The following is an 18,685-nucleotide window of genomic DNA, read 5'->3' as shown; positions in this document are numbered from 1 at the left end:
TTGAATAAACGATTTCCTTTATTTATACTCTTCGTCTCCCTTTCGGCGTCGACGCGGGATGCGGCCGGAGTGAACACTCGAACAGAGTGTCGCGCACTAGCCGGTATATTCTCTCTTTTCTCTCTTTCTCTACTCTTTATTCCATTTTTTAAAAGAAGTCGTCGAAGAAAAGAAGATCGATCAGGATCGAAGGGAATGACGGATGATAGGTGAAAAGAAATGAGCACCCGAGGTCCTCAACAAATTCTTCTTTACAATTGTCCTGTAAAGGGCAGGTGTGGCGCAGTCGGTTAGAGGTCAGTTGTAGTCACATGGTCGAGGGTTCGAAACCTCCCAGACAAGTTTGGTACCAAAGTATCGATCCTGGAGGAATGAAAGCCTTATAGCTTGATTAGCCTTATAACTGCTTAGAAATATTGAATGTGTGGTCACAGCGGACCTCCTAGCTGATTGCGCTACAACCGCCGCTGTCATTTATTTACATTAGGAAGGAAAAATCCTGGATTTACCTCGAAGCTTTTGAAAGTAGTGAGTAATGTATGTATCAAGCCAGTGTTCTTGTCCTCACAGTGAAGTCTGGTACCAATTTACCGACCAATCGGAAGGATGAAAGGTTTTTTTTGCTTGTAGGATGAGCTCGAAACTTCGACCATTCGTGCAGAGACGGCAAAACCTCTTACCGACTGCCTACATCCACCGTATTCCATAACAACTTAAACACAACTGTTGGCTCTTTTGGAACCAAATGCCTCAAATCACTAAACTCGGGAAATTCACGGCCAATGATTGGCTTCGCTAGAGCCTCCCGCAGGCAGCGATCATGCTATGTTTAAAGTAGTTAGCAATACGAATGTGAACTGAATGTTACTACCAGACACGTTATGTAAAAAGAGGAAGAGATGTTTCTCACACTATACTAGTTACTAGTTTCGCAACATACAACTAAGACCGGTAGGAGAAATGCTCAATGCTTGTTGCCGCAGATTCTTTCTAAGTAATTTGTCAATAGCTTTCTAAGGAAAGCACAAGAGAAAAGATATAAAATTAATCCAAAGAGTAAAGAAAATGGAGATATCAAACAAAAAACTGCTCTGAAGGATCGTATCTACCTAAATAGCCCATTTGAGCCCCAAACATCCCGCCAAAGATCAGATATTCAGAAAAATATTATATACTGACTACATATAGCATGTAATTCAAGTAGTTAAGTTAGATAAGATTCAGGGAGCTAACTAATAAATTTTTAATCTGATTTCTTTGGATTTTTTAATTTATTTTAATTTTCAGTGATTTTCATTTGCAATTTTTTTTCTTAAAATTCTTTTCAACTTTACTGATACAACATAGTAGCTTCAAATGCATGCTTAAATTTCTTGCGCTCTACTTAAAGGCATCATTCCACGAATCTGGGGTGGCGCCGATTTCAGGTGAGGGATAGTTTTTGAGGCGATGGATACACCTATACGGGATCGTAGATTTTGGGAGGAGGGTGATTCCGTCCATTTTCTTCCTCATTGCTGTAAAAACCGGCCCGGAAGATGCTGCTTCGAGCGTGCACAACGCTGGTGCGCTCCAATCGAACTCGTGGAAAATAGCGCCCCGCAACGCTCGAAGCCGCATCTTCCGGGCCAGCAATCAGAAAGAAAATGGAATCATCCTACTCACCATGGTCTACGACCCATATAGGTATAACTCACCTGAAACCCGCACCACTCCGGACTCGTGGGGTGATGCCTTTAATTACACTTCGTTCTTCACTTTTTTCTTAGTCTAGAACAAATTTCTCCCTAGTAAACATATAAATTAGCATTTTTTCAGTTGTATAATCAGCTTCGTATACACAGCAAACCTAACACCTAGGATTTCAGTGCTTAGTGAATTTATGAGTATCCATCTCAGTGTTATAGAGGATACCGTTATCTAACTACTTTAAAAGTACAGTCGTCTGTTCCAGAGGAGAGATTTGTTTTAAAACTTCCGCTACCAGTAATGCAACCTTCAAATCCCAGAAAGACGCTTCTTTTTTTCGCAAATATTGTTATCCTCTGTACTGATCTTATCATTATAAATATGTTTAATTTACAGTGCAAGGTTGGAAAAAATATTTCAAGTTATCGTATCCTAAGAAATTGTTTAATGGTTTTGGTTGATTAGTACGCGTATATCTTCTATCAATCTGGAGGGTTTTTTTTTCTCAATATCTTTTTTTTTGTGGCTTCTATTTATATCTGTTTATTATTTTAACGTTTCGAGGAGTTCCAAAATTTCTTTTCGCTATTTCCTACAACCGTTTGAATAAGGAGTGTGAACCGGAAGTTATTTTCAGATTGCGCTACGGTGCGCAACTTTACGCACGTATATTTACGCAATGAATATGAAAGGTTGCAATTATTTTCTGCAACCATAATCACTTTTTTTGACGTATTGGTTGATACTTTTCCTTTCAATCTTGAATTCTTCTAAGATCCACTTAGGGCAGGTTAATGGATACTAGTATTACTGGTATTGCATTGCTTTTTTCTTCGATTAATCTCGGAATGTGAGGCTTGATTTGCCACAATTCGCTATTATTCAGCCGTTGCACCACATCTCATAGCTATAAGCTAACGAACGAATTTTGGATTTCTTTGGTTATTTCCCGGTTGCTATTATGGGAAAACATTTGAAAATCTCTTCATATAAACTATTTACATTCGTACAATAATTCCACTCACAATAGTTCCAAAAAGAAATCTTCACAGCCTTGTTCTTATAATATCTCTGCAACTCCGTCTTCATATTTATTCTATAGTCTAAAGTTGAAAAAACAAAAAAAACGCGGAAAATCCGAAAATTTCTGGTCCTTTCATCCGTTCTTCAAAGAATCGGAAATTTTGTGACTGGAACTCGGAATTCTGTACATTCGTGCTCTATGTAAAATTTACCATCTTTTTAATGCAGATCTATTTTTCATGGTAGATAGACAAATGTCTACGATGGTGAGTGAAAAAGTGCATTTAAGTGCATTTCGTTCAATTCACATATAGGCTAATTTGTCGTTTTACCATGAAAACAACACATCGGTAGTAGCTTTCAAACACGAACGTCAACATTGACGACGACGGTCGCCGACGCTGTGCTAATGACGAAATGGCGCGTCATTGGGGCGCGGTGCCGATGTTTTTGACATTCATCGTGCGCATTTTAGGCCCATCGCTTTAGTTGTCGTCGTCGTCGACGTCGTCGCTGCTGCTGCCGTTGTCAGTGTCGTAGCGATAATTGTATTGACTAAGTGCTAGCGAAGATGTATCGTCATGTGGTTCATATCGAAGAAATGCGGCCATTCTTAGCGCCTGGACCAGCACTCGACATCTGACATCTACATCTATGTTTCAAACCACCTAATCCAACATTTCATTCACACTCATCAGGATAACGCACTCTCTTCAACACACATTCTTTCGCCTTTCTCTAGTGTTCTATTCGCTCTTCGATTCCCATACTCTTTCGCTAAGAATACGCAATGTACTTCAAGAACTTATAGGCATCACCCCACGAATCTGAGGTGGTACGGATTTCAGGTGGATTATTCGTATACGGGATCGTAGATTATGGAGAGAGGATCGATTCCGTCTATTTCTTCCTAATTGCCGTAAAAAACGGCCCGGAAGACGCGGCTTCGGTTGTCCTGGCGCGCTATTTTTTACAACGAATCCGATTGGAGCGCGCCAGCCTTGTGCACGCGCCGCGTCTTCAGGGCCCTTTTTTTACGCCAATTAGTAAGAAATGGACGGAATCACTCCCCTCTCCATAATCTACGATCCCTTATAAGAATACTCCTCCTGAAATCCGTACCACCTCAGATTCGTGGGGTGATGCCTTTGATGCGTGCCTTACGTAGTCGACATCTTAATTAGAATTTCATCGTAATTTTTTTGCACTGCAAATTTTAAAGGATTTTGTGTAAATCATGAATTCAAATTATCAGACTTTAAAATATACTAATTGTGGAATGACATTCCTCTACATCGGTTGGTGTTCGGGTGTGCTGCTAAATTCGCGAAAGATCCTTTTTGTATTTTTTTTCAGTTTCCAAAATATAGTGAAACGATGGTATTTGAATAATTCTTAAATACTACAGCTTATTATCTATTAGTAGTAGCTATTTAATTAATAGTAATCGCATAGTAATTAATTATATATTGTTCTATTACATTATAGTTTTGTGCTGTTGAAGTGCCCAATAGACCTACAAATCTAGAAGGAATTAAAAAAACCTTGCATACTTAGTAGCAACCCTACGTTTCGACATGTGCTTCAGAAATGCGCAGAAAACTTTAGAAATCCACATTTATCAGCGTAGTAAACACCTGTTAAGAAATCTCCCGTGAAAACAACAGAAACACACTTTTACAACCCACTTCTTACTGTTCTTCCTTGACCGGACTGGTTTCCCCGTTTAACTCGACACCGATACATCAAGATATAACTGACAGTAGTAAAATCTGGTCAGGATACGCCATTTTCAAACATTAAATTCTGGTTTTAATTGGCGTAAAATACAATAATTCAATTAGCATTTATATCGAAATTTGAAGATAGATCACGCAAACATTCACCTTTTTTCTAGGGGCTTTTTTAAAAAAAATTTTGAGAGTAGAAATCCGCCGAGATTCAATTGTAAAATGTTAAAAATTTGAGTTGATTGAGTTTTCGTTTTCGGTAACTCCCCTATTTCTCTCCTCCTATAAACTCTCCAAAATTCTAATCCTTCCCTAAAATTTCCAATTAAATATCGAATTGAATAAAGAAAAAGGTCTCAAAATTGAAGGTCTCAAAATAAATTGAATAAAGTCTCATTCGTCAGTCAATTTCTTTTCAAAGCTTTGTGAAAAAAAGAAGAAATTACACAGATTTCACTAGTAATAAAACATGAAAATATAAGATTCACCATAATACGTGGTCCAAGAAAAAACCGTTGCCTATTAATAAATTATTATTAATTGATTTATTCACTTCGTTTTATAATCGTCTTCAACAGCACTCTATCGTATTTATTAAAATAAATGAAATATCTATTCGAATAAAAATATATCTATTCAAATAAATAGAATAATAAATAATTGCTAATAAATGAAATAGATCTCGTAACAAATAAATCTGCAACTTCTCATATAATGATGAATGACAAATGTATCGTTTCCATATGGGGTGCGTATGGCTCGTTAACTGCCATTTTCCTTCGAATTCATTACAATGCATGAAATTTCTCGTTTGAAAAAGTAAGTACTATCGAACTTCATGTGTACCAAACGTAGTTGACATCTTAATAAAAATTTTATTGTAATTTTTGCAATGAATTTTAGAGAATTCCGTCTAGATTACGAATCCAAATGTGCCGACCTCAGGAACCCCAGCGTGAGCTGCTGGCTTCGCTCTGGTAACACTGTCTTTTCACCGCACAGATACTAATATGAGAAAGGAAGTGTGTTCAAAAAATATCCCTGATTATCAAGCCAAAAGGAATCTTCCAAAAGATTATCGGAGACGTCCATAGATTACCTTAGAAAGTCCAAAATTTCATTCCTTCTTTCTTGGTATTTGTAAGGAATGTGATCAACGTATACAAAAAGAACTTTAGCTCTTACGTTTTCACCTGGATGGCATGAGTAGGTCAATATGAATGATGTCGATAATTCGCTGGAGGCACTTTTCGCGCCATACCGATATCCACAATAAAAACCCTGCAGTTCTCGTCGCAATCCTCTAACCCGAACCAAATGTCGAACCCGAGGTAGGCTTGGAACGAAAGAGGAGAAAAAAATGAAAAAGAAATATTATTACTATGAGATATCATCCACGTGCCACACGTATCCCTCTTCAGCGTTGTCGATTACCTCCGGGAGCTACATTCCGAGCGATTCTATACGTTACAAAAAGAGACGAGCCAGACCCTCATTGCTTGAGGCAGTGATCTAGGCCTGTCTTACTTTGCCTCGCTCCTCAGCAGCGTTCACTTCAGCTCTGCTGAACATGTTGCTGCGATCTCTTTTTCTGTTGACTGTGAACACTTCTCCTTCTCACACTAACTCGAAAACCTTCCTGCAAAACTGTGGTCGCGACACCCTAGCAGTCTGCGGTATACGCGGGTTCAATTACGTAAGTTTGAGGTCCTCCTGATCACTGAATGTGTAGGGATTCGCGTCGGACGGTCAGTCTTACGCCTTATTTAGTAGTTGGTATAAATTATGAGGCCACACTGTCCTATATCAGTGAGCGCTTAGGTGTCCTGCGGAAAAGGCAAAAAAAAAAAATCCCTCCTCCCCCTCCTTCCCAATCTATTAATAAATGTAGACCTTTGATTGTCGCTGTTCGCGAATTTCCAATCTTCTTTGGACTTTCTCAGCAAAAGGCGGCGGTAGTCCAGTCGGTAAGAAGAACTGCACGATCCTTCGTTGGTTCGAATTCGCCCTAGTGCACACCAGGCCTTTGATCCCTCCAGAGTCGTAAAATTGGCACAAGACGTGTCTGGGAGAACACAAAACATTGATTAAAGAAATTGGCTGACATCCGTAAGTCATTGCATGGACGAACACTCGTTCCTGAAACCTCAACGACTCCGATCTGCAGTCAAACGCGTTGGCGCATCTCTAACGGATTTATACGCCGGTGGCTTCATTCTTATCCTTTTTTTTAGCCTAGTTTCAGGATTTTTCTCCTGAAGTCAACAACTTTTTCAACTTATAGTCCAAAAAAAAATTGGAGTGGAATTCGGTTCTCCTGCAAGAGTGCGGCAGAGCAACAGTTAGTTAGTTGCCTTTTAATCCAAGTTCTATGGATTTCTTGCGGAATTCCCGCTTTTGTTCTCCAGAATTTCTCTTTTCCTGGACCTCTTAGTATTTTTAATCTTAGCTTTCCCGTAGCGCCTTCTACACCTTTCAAAATGAAAAATTTTACTACTATTAGTTTTATCACGCCTATTTTTTCTTTGAAACAACTGTTCTACATAGGATGTACGTAGGCTAACAGGAAAATGAGTCATTTTCAGTGAAACCTAGTCTTATTCACATTTCACCTCTTATTCTCACACATTTCATTAGAAACTACTGAACTAAACGCTAAAAATTCTTCACAACTGGCGAGTTTTTGCGGGGTTTTGCAAGGAATGCTCTTAAGATTCAGCTACTCTACGCGGAGTCGGCTGTTTTCCGAATATTCTGCGGTTCGTTCCCGGGCGATCTGTCACGTGATTCCTCTCCTCCTGAAATATCGTCCTATTCGAGCATTATGACATCGCAGTTACCCTGCACTCATTGCAGTTGACATGTTTTCAAGGGAAACGTCGATAAGTACGTGCGCAGTGAACTCGCAAAATTCAGTTGTTTTAACTGGAATGGTAGTGAAATCCTTTCCACGAGTTCGATTCGAGTATTGGACGTGGCTTATGCTACATTTTCTCGCTCCCAGAAGAAAACCGAGGAAAAAAGGCCGGTTAGAAAGCGACCCGACGTTGGCGGTTCATATTTTATCTCAGCACTATAGCATCCACAGCAATGACAGAACACTCCTATTTGTGACAGATGAGTGGTGCCGGGCTTGTGCCGTGTAGTTTGGGATCCGTTAAGTGTCGTCTAGGGGCAAAATGCCTCTGTCATAGACCAGCTAACGGCTTCAAGTTTCTCTAGCATCCAGAAATTTCGCTTCCCCACCGAATGTATCTCTATCGTCTTTCCAGAATATTCGAATTCTTGAACAGATAATTTCGAACAGATATATTCGAATATCAAAACATTCAGTCTTTTTTTTTGCTATCTCCGTTATTTACCTAGTGGTTCCATTATTTACTTTCTTTTCGTTCTTTTCCAATTTTCCTAAATCCTTGAATCTAAAATGAAATTCTTGAAATCCAGAGGTTGTGATTTTCAATTTATTTAATTTTTGTTCGTGTGCTAAATATTTGGCTACGCTCTCTGTTGTTTATCTGATACGGTTTTTCTAAACACATTTTTGACTATTTTTTAATTTGCCAGTAAATTATTTAGTCATACATTGTAATCACCAAAATAGTCAATGATCCTCATCCATCGATCGGATAGATAGTCGATAATTTTGGCGCAAAATTCAGGCCGACTGCGAATAGAAAAAATTTAACGAAAAGGCAAACTTGGTAATTGTAAAGCACACTAATTATCCTAAAAAAACCCATAGACCCGAGTTTATTGATTTTCTTACTATTTTCTTGCTTTTTAAAAAATGTTCAGGAACGATATACTGAAATATTTCAATCGATTCCCACTGAATGTTGGGAAGGCGGATTCGATAGTATAAACGCAGATGGGAGTCGTAGTAAATCCTATGCAAAACCAGCGATCAATGAAAATTTATCAAAACAAAAAAATGATTACTGAAATCGGCAACATAGGTTGATTATATTGATTAGCTATTGATCCGGACTATCCCGACTTTATCGGCTCTTGATCAGTTTCAAGATGATTTTTTCTAAACGAATGCTTGAGTTGGAGGTATGGAATTTTATTCCAATTTGTCCGGATTAGATTACGGTACATTTTTTAAAGGTTTAGTTGGATATTATCATAGGATTTTCTCAATTGATTTGCTACTTTTAATTTCGATCTAGATGGAAACTGTAGATCAAAATGGGTTTATCACGGGATTTTAGTCGGCACAATCGGATTTTGCACGCCCCCTTCTCTATCGCCATTTCACCATTTCTGTATTTTACCATAGGATTAACTATTATTTACAAATAAACTGCATTCTTATTGGTTTTCTCTGGACTCGGCTGCTTTTCTCATATTTCTATTCCTGAAATTCTGTGTGTTTCGTGTGAAACAACGTTCGTTCCTTTATAAAAGGTTTCGTTGGATCCCTTCTCATCCGTTGCCGCTTTGGCGCTCCTCTTGTTATCTACACGGTTCCCGCTCTTTTATTAATATCGGCCCCGTATACGTTTTGTTTTCGACCAAAAGCATTCGGTTGTGTTGTTCAGCTACATTGATAATGATCCATGATTTATGAGTCAATTTTCATATGCATAATCACCTCATTCCGTAGGGTAGGCATGGTTTTATAGCATTAGATGCACTGGATCTATCTCCTCTCTCTATTTCGCTCCTCTTCCCCCGGAAGTTAAGACTGATTTATTCCCTTCTTCATAGAAACAGATCTTCCCGAAAATCCGCCTTTCGGTTTATGCTAAGCGCTTCCGAATAACAGTTTTTCCGAAAAGAATTCGAGAAATCCAAAAGTTCTTCGATTTTTGAAAACTTCAGTATTTCTCTGGATATTTGCTGCACACGATAACCCACAGGTAACGTCTAGTCTCATGCAAAACGTAGTCGTTACCAATCGCTGTTAGATGATAAATTAGATAAATTAGATGTATTTTGGTGATATTTTGTTGAGGTTCGTTGAATTCTCCTAGGCGAGAAGTGAACTGCGACGTTTACTATGAGCTGCGACATGAAAACTCTAATATGCGCAGCTAAGAGTAAATTTCTAGGTTAGGAGAGTTTAGAGCAGGCTAAGCCATGGTAAATTGGTCCCTTTTCTAACAAATAATTATTATCCAGTAGATTTGTGGTAAAATTTCAGCTTTTTCGTTTCCTCGTTTTCTGTTGATTAACTCATCGTTTCGCCTTTTCTTCGGTCAGAGCACCTTCGTTGTGGATAGATCAAAAATTCGTAGATGGTTTTTAAGAATTTTACCTGGTGATGATTAAAACTTAGATAAGGTCTGTGTTTTCTTGTTTTTTCAACGAGGCGATGACTTTTTACAATCTCTCCCTAATTATCAAAGATGTAAAAATGGCTGGAGGTTTTTGATACTGTGTATGGCCTATCAGACTCATTCTCTTCGCTTTCCAAGCCTCGGTATCGTTTCACCTGCACTACGCAAGAGCTTCCAATATTGTAGGTAAGGAAACTTATAGAGGAGCGAAGCTAGTGAGCCGACACGTTTTAATATTATCTCCCTAAGTATTTAATCATTTTATTTTTAGGGGTTTTAAAGCGTTTTTTCAATCCTAAGTGATTGTTGTTATAGAAGTGAGAAGTTCGCCTGGTGATTGATACTTAAAGGCATCACTCCACGAATTTGGGGCGGCGTCGGTTTCAGGTGGGTTGTGCCTATACGGAGTCGTAGATTTTGGAGAGAATAGAGGTTCCGTCTATTTCTTCTTAATTGCCGTGAAAAACGGCTCGGAAGATATAGCTTCGAGCGTTCCAGCGCGCTATTTTCCACAACGAGTTCGATTAGAGCGCGCCAGCCTTGTGCATGCTCCGCATCTTCCGGACCGTTTTTTTACGGCAATTAGGAAGAAATGGACGGGATTAACCCTTCTCTTCATAATCTACGACTCTGTGTAGGAACTCTCTACCTGAAATCCGCAACACCCCAGATTCGTGGGGCGATGCCTTTAAAGACAGCATACTATGAAATTGTGGATGTCGAGATCTTTCCACGCATGGATAGTGTTATGGGTGTAGGTCACTAGTATGAGTGCGATCACGTTTAACCTCCCCACTAATTATCCATGAAAAAAGCTTTAAGGGAAACGACCCTGTTGCAGCCAATCCCCACGACAAAGCACCCAGTGACGTGTCATGTCTGCGAGCGTAGGCGTACGCGCAGCGTCAAGCAGCCCAGCGAGTGGAAGAGGTAATGGGTTGTGGTTCAGTTCACTGATTGATCGCTCGCTTGCAGACGTGGAACGTCGCTAGGTGCCTCGTAGGAGAATTCGAGCAATCAGGTCGTTTCTCACACCGTTTTTCAGGATAACAAGATTGTAAATGAACGTGAACTACATCTGAACTTTCATGGTAATTGATCATGAACTACATCTACATATATATATAGCACAGTAGATTTGTAGAGAGATTTAAATACCCTCAATTTCGTTGTATGTTGGAATTAAATTGTCTAAAAATGCGTCTTGAAATTTTTTTTCCACATGAAATATAAGGCATTCTTACACTACTTTTTGCTTTCGATTTAACGGATTGGAAGCGAACATGCAGCAACTGAATAAATAAGTGGATAAACAAGCAGATAAACAAGTTTGTGCTTTGTAAATATATGATGAAAAGAACTTGTGTGCAGCTTTTTTTGCAGTTCTTTTTAGCTAGTCATCCCCTCATTTGGTCTTCTAGCGCTGTGTATGTCTCTTTGTCGGTTTGTATTCATGTATTCATAAGTCTTGAATAATTAAAATGTGTATCATTACCGCTCGCAGCGTATTGGAAAGGTTCGATTTCAATAACAGGGCTTCGAGCAGGCCCAGTTTCGTTTTCGCCAGAGAAACCAGGACTTCGTTCCGTCGGAGAGCTATGATTTGAAGCGTATACTGCGAATATTTCCATTGACACTATGGATACGCGGAGAATAATCCAGATATCAATTTTCTATCTGATTTACACCATTTGTTCTATTTCTGTTTTATTTTACTATTTTATTCTTTCTCTACGTTTCCAATGTTATATTTTGTATTATTATTTTATTTTATATTTCATATTCATATTAGATAAAGTGGCTGCATAATTACGACGATTAATTTAGAATATCGCTAGTAATCTGCATAGATGATGGGAGGAACAGAAAGAGGAGGAGGAGAGGAAAAAGGAAGAGAAAGGAGTAGAATAAGACGGTTAAGAAGGTTATGAATGGAATAGATTAGAACTACATACATTAGATTAGTTGCATTAGAACTAACAGTCAGATTGAGAAAAAAAAATTGACGAATAATTTGTAATGAAATTTTCCAATTAAGATAAAAATTCTGAGCAAAATAGTAGTGATGCAGGAAAAATAAAGTGATGGAAATAAACAAATCTACTTTTCCAGTCGAATTATTTAGTTGAGTGCGACTATGCACGTTACACATTCGCTCTTTTATCGTAATTGGTTTCCTGTGTAGCTTTTTTTCTTTCCACAGATGTAAAGACAAAAAAAAAATTAAAAATGAATGCTATGTAATTAGATCTCCTGTAAAGTGCTCTCTTGTTCGTATATGTCCGCAATTACATACATACCATACAGACGATAAAAGAGTGAATGTGAACGAATTGTGGTGGTGGCTAGAAACAGAACAAAGGAAACATGCTAGTTAGTTACGAAATAGAAAATATAGAAAATACTTCTTTTCTTATGGAATGCAGTAAAAATATACAGAAATGGCTACCAAAGAAAAAATCTCATTTCTGTGCTTATTCCACCTGATGCACGTACGTATTGATCGATAAGCAAAAATATATCTTGACGGCAGCGTGAATTTGACCTACTCTGAGGATTGAGATCAGCAGCATGAGATCGTAAGAGAGGGATGAGGAAAATTTAGGCTCCACCACTGAACAAAACGTTTCATTTCAACATTTGTTTAAATTTGTTAGTATTTGTTTAAAATTCAGCGGAAAAATCCCCTAGTTCCTTCAATTTTAAAAATGGGTGTTCTGAGTTTCCAGTGTTAGTTACCAGACGGGCATTCTGTCGACGTTTTTGGTGTCTGACATTGGGATCACCGGAGCCACCATTGGAGCCACCATTGGGATCCAGAGTTTTTTCTTCAACCACTAGGGATCCAGAATTGTTTTTTTTTTCAACTTACTCACTACCTTACTTTACTTCAAATGTTTTACGAGGTCTACTACAGTAATGACACAATATCCACGAGTAAAACACCGCTAGTCGAAGTGTTTTGTATTGGGGTTCAATTCTCGCTTAATTTAAAACCTTCGCAAAAATCCAACTCCGATATTAAGCTTGTGTGCCACTTTTTCTTTCTTTTTTTTTCCTTTGGGGAGGGATAGCATCTGTGGATTTATTGGACTTTTTGCGTAAATGTGTACTCCAGACCAGGCAAGTGGCTGGCCTGCAACTTTTATACCTTTGGTCTTTGCTATGTATTCAATAGCTATCCTCTTGCATCATGTATGCTTCACTTCTTCTTCGCTCATTCATCAATCGTACATTTATTTATTTGTCCGTTTGATAATTAATTAATTGATTTTTTTCGCCTTCAAACTTTCACACATCCACCCACTAACTTCTGTAACCGTTCAGGTTAGTCCACGAAAATGTTTTTTGAGGTAAATAAAAGACATGGACGGTTGTAGCGCAGTCGATAAGAGGTCCGCTGTGACCGCACGTTCGATGTTTCGAATCCTCCCTAGTTCTAGTCAAGTTTTTCATTTCTACACGATCGACAAATTGATACCAGAGTTGTCTGGGTGAACAAAAACGCTGAATTGACACATTGGCTAACCCCCACAGGTCATTATAGTGCCTAGAGACGTGTTAATAAAACCTGAAACAATTTCTGAATTGGACTGAACGCGTTGGCGCATCCCAAGCGGATTGATTTACGCCGGGCAATTTATCCTTTCATCCTTTAACCTTCAAATAAGACACATTGAAATGTGAGAAAAATTTATTGGCGACCTCGAGTGCTCGTGTTTTTTTTCTGCCAAATCCGCCAGCCTCCCCTTTGAACCCTGATCGATCTTCTTTTCTGAATTCTTTCACGCATTCGTTATTGCACTCTTGCAATCAGGTCGTTTTTCACGTGGTGTTCGGTCAGGAATAACAACTAGAAGAATTTTAAAAAATTGAAAAATCAAATAAAAAAAGGTGCTCCACGTTTATCAGTTCTTATGGGATCTCTTAAGAGTGTTGAATCGGACGTTTCAACGCGTTCTACTCAAAAGTCCCGGATCGCTAAGTGTTGATGAACGCCAACAGCAACCTCCTCCTTATTGTGGAACCCCCTGAATCGTTTTAGTTTGAAGAAACATGCGTTTTCTCGGATCTCACTCATACTGTCTTCTCCGCGGCGATTTTTCGGCATGGAGCGAATCGAGTATCCTTGCGCTTATATTTACGACTCATTCCCAGCTCTCGTGGACTATTTGGTAGTCGTCCTTGGTTCTATAACGAATGAATTCGTCTTGAACAGTGACAGCTAAAAATTCAAGATAAACAAACGTACGCTCTATAGAAATCAGTAAACAAATAAATAAATAAGTAGATAACCAAGCTCGGACCTATGTGTTTCCTTAAAAATTCCCTTCCATATTTATTTTTTTATTGGAAGGTCAACGTAAGCCGCAGATCAGCGTGAGATACTGAAAAACGGAAATTTGTGTCAAACCACTTAACAAAAGTTTTCTACTGAAAGGAGTAATTTAGTTTAAAAAAAATCCCGTAGTTCCTTCGGCTTCTGAAAGGAGTTTTTTTTTTTAGTTTTGAAAGCTAGTTTTTGGACGGGAATCCAGTAATCTCGTCTTTTTTCTCCGCTATCTTCTTATCCTGAGAACTGGCCAGGGTTCCCGCCTCCTTTTTCCTGCAAAATTGCACACCTGCACCTTGGTATCTGAACACAGTCTTAAATAATGTTTACTTTCTTTTTGTGAGAACTTGTACATGACTTATAGTTTATGGGAAAATTTTCCATTTTTCTATTTTATGTGATAGGTGTTAATCACGCAAATATACATGTCATTAAGATTTACAGTGCTCCCTGACGTGAATGTGCTGCACAATTTGAAAAACGTTACAGTAATCCGGCTGTCAGAAATAAATTGCTGTTTAGAGCTAGTACTAGGTAGTCTTGAGTGATTGATAGATAATCTGATTTTTTTTCTTTTTGATCCTATTTCTCTTTGTTCCCCTTTGTTACTCTTTGTTTGGTTTTTTTGTGACCAGCGTAGTGGAATTTTCTGGAACCATTCTTTTATTTGGAGAAATTTGGTGAAGTGAGGAAGTTTCTTTTGAGAAAAACGGATCGGATCTACTTCCTCTATACTTCCTAGCCATTCTGAACGTATTTTTACGCGAATTTGGTTCCTCCAACCTGAGTGTTGTTTACGGCTCGCTGCTTCAAACGCTTTTCTGTTAGCAGGCAGCAGCTGCACACAATAACAACAACCACAACGACCAGACAAGTTCCGTTTGATCTGGATTGAAGCGATTTCATTCGATCACAGCCGTTGCGTGAGTAACATTTGTCCTTTTGTTTCCGCATGAAAATAGCATATTCCTCGGATTTTCGATTTTATTATAACGCAGCCACTAAATGACGACCTTGGGATCCCTCCACGTAGAAATAGGATTGGAAGTGTAGATATCGAGTTTGTGTGCGATCACGTACACCTGATACCTGTGCTTCAGTTGTTCGTCAATTTGCTGGAGCCGGCACAAGTTATACTTCCATTTGTCCCAATTGCAGGAGTCATCCAATGGTTTCTCCTTTCGTGTGGGACACGAAGAGCATCACATCTTTTTTCGAAGGACTTTACGAAGTCGTTTCGCCTTGATCATCGAGCCGCCTCTCTTCCTGCGGAGCGTTTACTATCGTGTGGTATCCAGTCGCGCACAACTCTGGCACAGCGATTGTCGTTGAAGCGCACCAGCTTCGGCTCACCCAACTTCACTTTCCTTGGCGTATGCGGCACCGTCTCTGATCTTCGATCGATGACGTAGCGCTGAAGTTTGAATCCCCTCTTTCACCTACGTAAAGCCGGACATGCTCTTTCAGTTGACCGTTCGATGACGCTGAGCGCATTTTCCTCCAGCTTACGGTACGTCCAGGTTTTCAAGCGAAGCACGAAGTTGTCGAATAAGTGAACATGGAGCTTCGATCACGTTTACACCCTGCCCTAAATTGCAATCGTTGTAACTGGAAAACGCTATGAGTAGCTGATCGAATTTCCCTACGAAACAACTAACAACAGACGCAGACGCAAGTGGCAGACGTGGCGCGTAGGCTTTTCGTACAAGGCAAGGTCGGCAAGGTCGTGACAAGGCCGTCTCCCACACCATTTTTCTGGACAGTTGGGGAGAATTGAGCGCGATGGCAATCATACTTTCAGAAGTGCGAAAGTTCGACTTTCTTTAAATCTTGGCACAGAGATTGCAACTTGTCTATAAATTTAACTAGTTTATCGTTGCTAAACTGACCATCGACCACTCATACTTTCGATCTATACCTACAAATCTTTCCGAGGATGAATCCCAACATCGTCAATTCTGTAATATGCTCCTTTAAATTCATTCCGATTTTCAAAAATATGAACTACCGAATCGTTAATGAAGTAGTTCTTCAGGATAGTAAAAGTAAGAGGCGAAACAGTTCTGCACCGCGGTCGCGTCGCCGACCAATGAAGCTCTGAATAAGGAGTCTACGATGAAACGTTAGCCGAAATATGGGGTTGTTAACAGTCCTAGTGCTGCGCTTCGATTAAGGCAAAAAGGATGTGAGATAGTTGTCAAATGTGCTTGCAATTGCTTCCTTTCAGCACACTGCACATGAATTTAAATCATTATCGGAAGAAGTCACATGATCAGATGTTGGGAAAAGTCTAAGAATTCCGATAATCTGTAGGAGATTTTGAAAACATCTGTTGACGTCGTGACAAAGTGATCCTACAGTAATTCTGAACGCTCTGTAAAATTATTATTTGAGACTTCTAAAACTGATTATCTGTGAACAAACCAATTAGACTTACATGAAAATAATTTCTTACAGATTATTTTTTTTTCTGTCAAAAGATTGATTTAGAGAAAAAAAGCTGTTTTCCTAGAAAATCCTTCTTCTTTTCTTTATGAAAAGTTAATGAGTATATAATAAACAATGTTTTCCGGTGGTCTAAGGATTTTCATGGATACCTTTGGATACCAAGATCATTACATAAGCATTGCTTTTATTTTCCGAAATTGAGATTAAGAGAACTTTGTTTTGGTATTCTCTAGATTCGATATATTCTCATCTTTTCTTCGGGATCACCTTCCATCCGTAAAGTAGATCTTCCCTTCTCCTAAATTCGCTTGTCCGCGACGAAAAACTCCATCAATGCCTGTTGGAAATTTATTTTTATTATTCATTCTTTATGAGACAACTATTTTTTTGATAATTTGATAGAATTTGGTTGAATCTTTGCAACAGCAACGATAGAAATTCCCTATTTTCATATTCTTTTGGATTGCTCACATATCTATAAGTGTTTTGGAGTTGGCATTAGTAAGTGGTAACCACGCTTGCATAGGTGGTAATTTTTCTTCTAAAATTATCTATTTGTCGACTTCTCGAGCATTAATGTTACTTTCCGAGGAGTTGTGTATTTTTACGTTTTCCTACGGCGTATTGTGATTTCACTGCACATTCGAATTTGTATTATCTGCTACAATTCCATACCACTGCAGCATGCTAGCTAATTAGCCATCGGGGAATGATGGGCATTGGCGTCGTCGTTAATCTGACGCCCTCAGTCATCGGTTTCTCGTCGGACTGAGATACACCTCGTGCACACCTTGATTGTAGCATTTTTGAGGATTTTTCTTTGTCTCTTTCAATTGTGAGAGTTTCAGTGATGAAATCATCACTTCAGTTCAGCTTAATCTGATTTCGCTTAGGATTTTTCTATGATTGGTGTACTCTTCTGTTTATTTAATTACTTCACCTTGTATCACCTGCGCTTCTAGGAAGAGACACGAAGCCCGCCGCATTCTTTCTTTAAAGGACTTTGTAATCAAGTCTCACCATCGGGTCAACGGTCTTCCTGCAGCTGCAGGTATCCAGTTGCTTCCAACTCTGGTTCAACGATTGTCGTTGAAATGCAACACTTGTTCGATCCACTTTATCCTGCTCTTCTTGGGCTATGCGGCAGCGTCTCTTATCTTCTATTATTAATTTAGGACTGAATTTCAAATCCTCTCTATAAGTTGTGTGTTTCTGGCACCAACCTTTCAATTGAGCTTTCCATAACGCTGAACGCGCATTTTTTTCTGGTTGTGAAACGCTACGGTTTTTGGACAGAAAGTGAAAGTAGGAACGACGGTGGTGATGAATAGGTAAACCGGATGTTTTTGGTCTTCTTCACTATATCCCAAATGCTATTGCTATGCTCCCAAGTTGCTCGTTTCCTCTTGCCCAGGTTAGAAGTCTGGCTGTTCATCATGTTAATTTCCCGACATAGATATACATGAGTGGAACGCTCGCATATATTAGGTTGGGTACTTGATTTTTTACCCACGCATACTCTTCACAGTCCCTATTCCTTTTCATATTTTCATAATCACACAATGATGATCATCCGTCAATGTACTTAGGATGAGTTTCAGTCATAGTGTTTGTTTTGAGAAGGATGCGATTTTCCAGAAGCAGAAACTGGAGGGCTGAGGTTCAAACAACAACTCTACAACAGATATGAAGCCAGTGACACACAGCTGTACCTTCAGAGAAAGGTTAATTTCCCAGAGCAAGTAGCCTGATGGAAGTAGGTCTGGGAAGTGGGGTGGATGGAATGCCGTCTCTATTCTCAAGTGCTCAAGTTGGCGGCGAGCAGCAGAAACGACGAAAGCGTGCAACCGCGCGTTGTCGTGGAGGAGCAAGACGGCAGCACATCTTGGTCATTTTTTTCAGACTTTGGCAGTGAATTGGCGGAGCTATTACGTGTATACTTTGACGTCGACAGTCTAGTTGTCGTGCTGCAAATTCTGACCTGGCATTCTTTGCGAGTTCCAGAACCAGCGGAGGTCTACCTCCTTCTGACTTTTGACTGGGGTGTGGTTTCCGCAACGGCTGAAATTCTCGGGACGCCAGCAAACGCGCTGCCAGTCGTTATCACAGAAGATCTCCTCTTCCATGACGACATCCTGCAGAAACTCCGAATGGCTCGGGTGGAGCAGTATTAA

At 39.4% G+C, this 18,685-nt stretch overlaps 1 protein-coding gene across 1 annotated transcript; it reads left to right on the top strand.

Moving 5' to 3' along the window:
- Positions 1-18,289: 18,289 nt before the first annotated feature.
- Positions 18,290-18,685, top strand: RB195_017387 (uncharacterized protein; the record flags this gene model as incomplete). Its single annotated transcript, XM_064184365.1, has 1 exon — positions 18,290-18,685. The coding sequence occupies one exon, from the start codon at positions 18,290-18,292 to the stop codon at positions 18,683-18,685; it is 396 nt and encodes a 131-aa protein (XP_064040246.1).

This window comes from Necator americanus, chromosome II, assembly GCF_031761385.1.
Source record: "Necator americanus strain Aroian chromosome II, whole genome shotgun sequence".
NCBI classification, from domain to species: domain Eukaryota; kingdom Metazoa; phylum Nematoda; class Chromadorea; order Rhabditida; family Ancylostomatidae; genus Necator; species Necator americanus.
The sequence above is the reverse complement of the archived record's forward strand: the minus strand, read 5'-3'. Positions and strand labels throughout refer to the sequence as shown.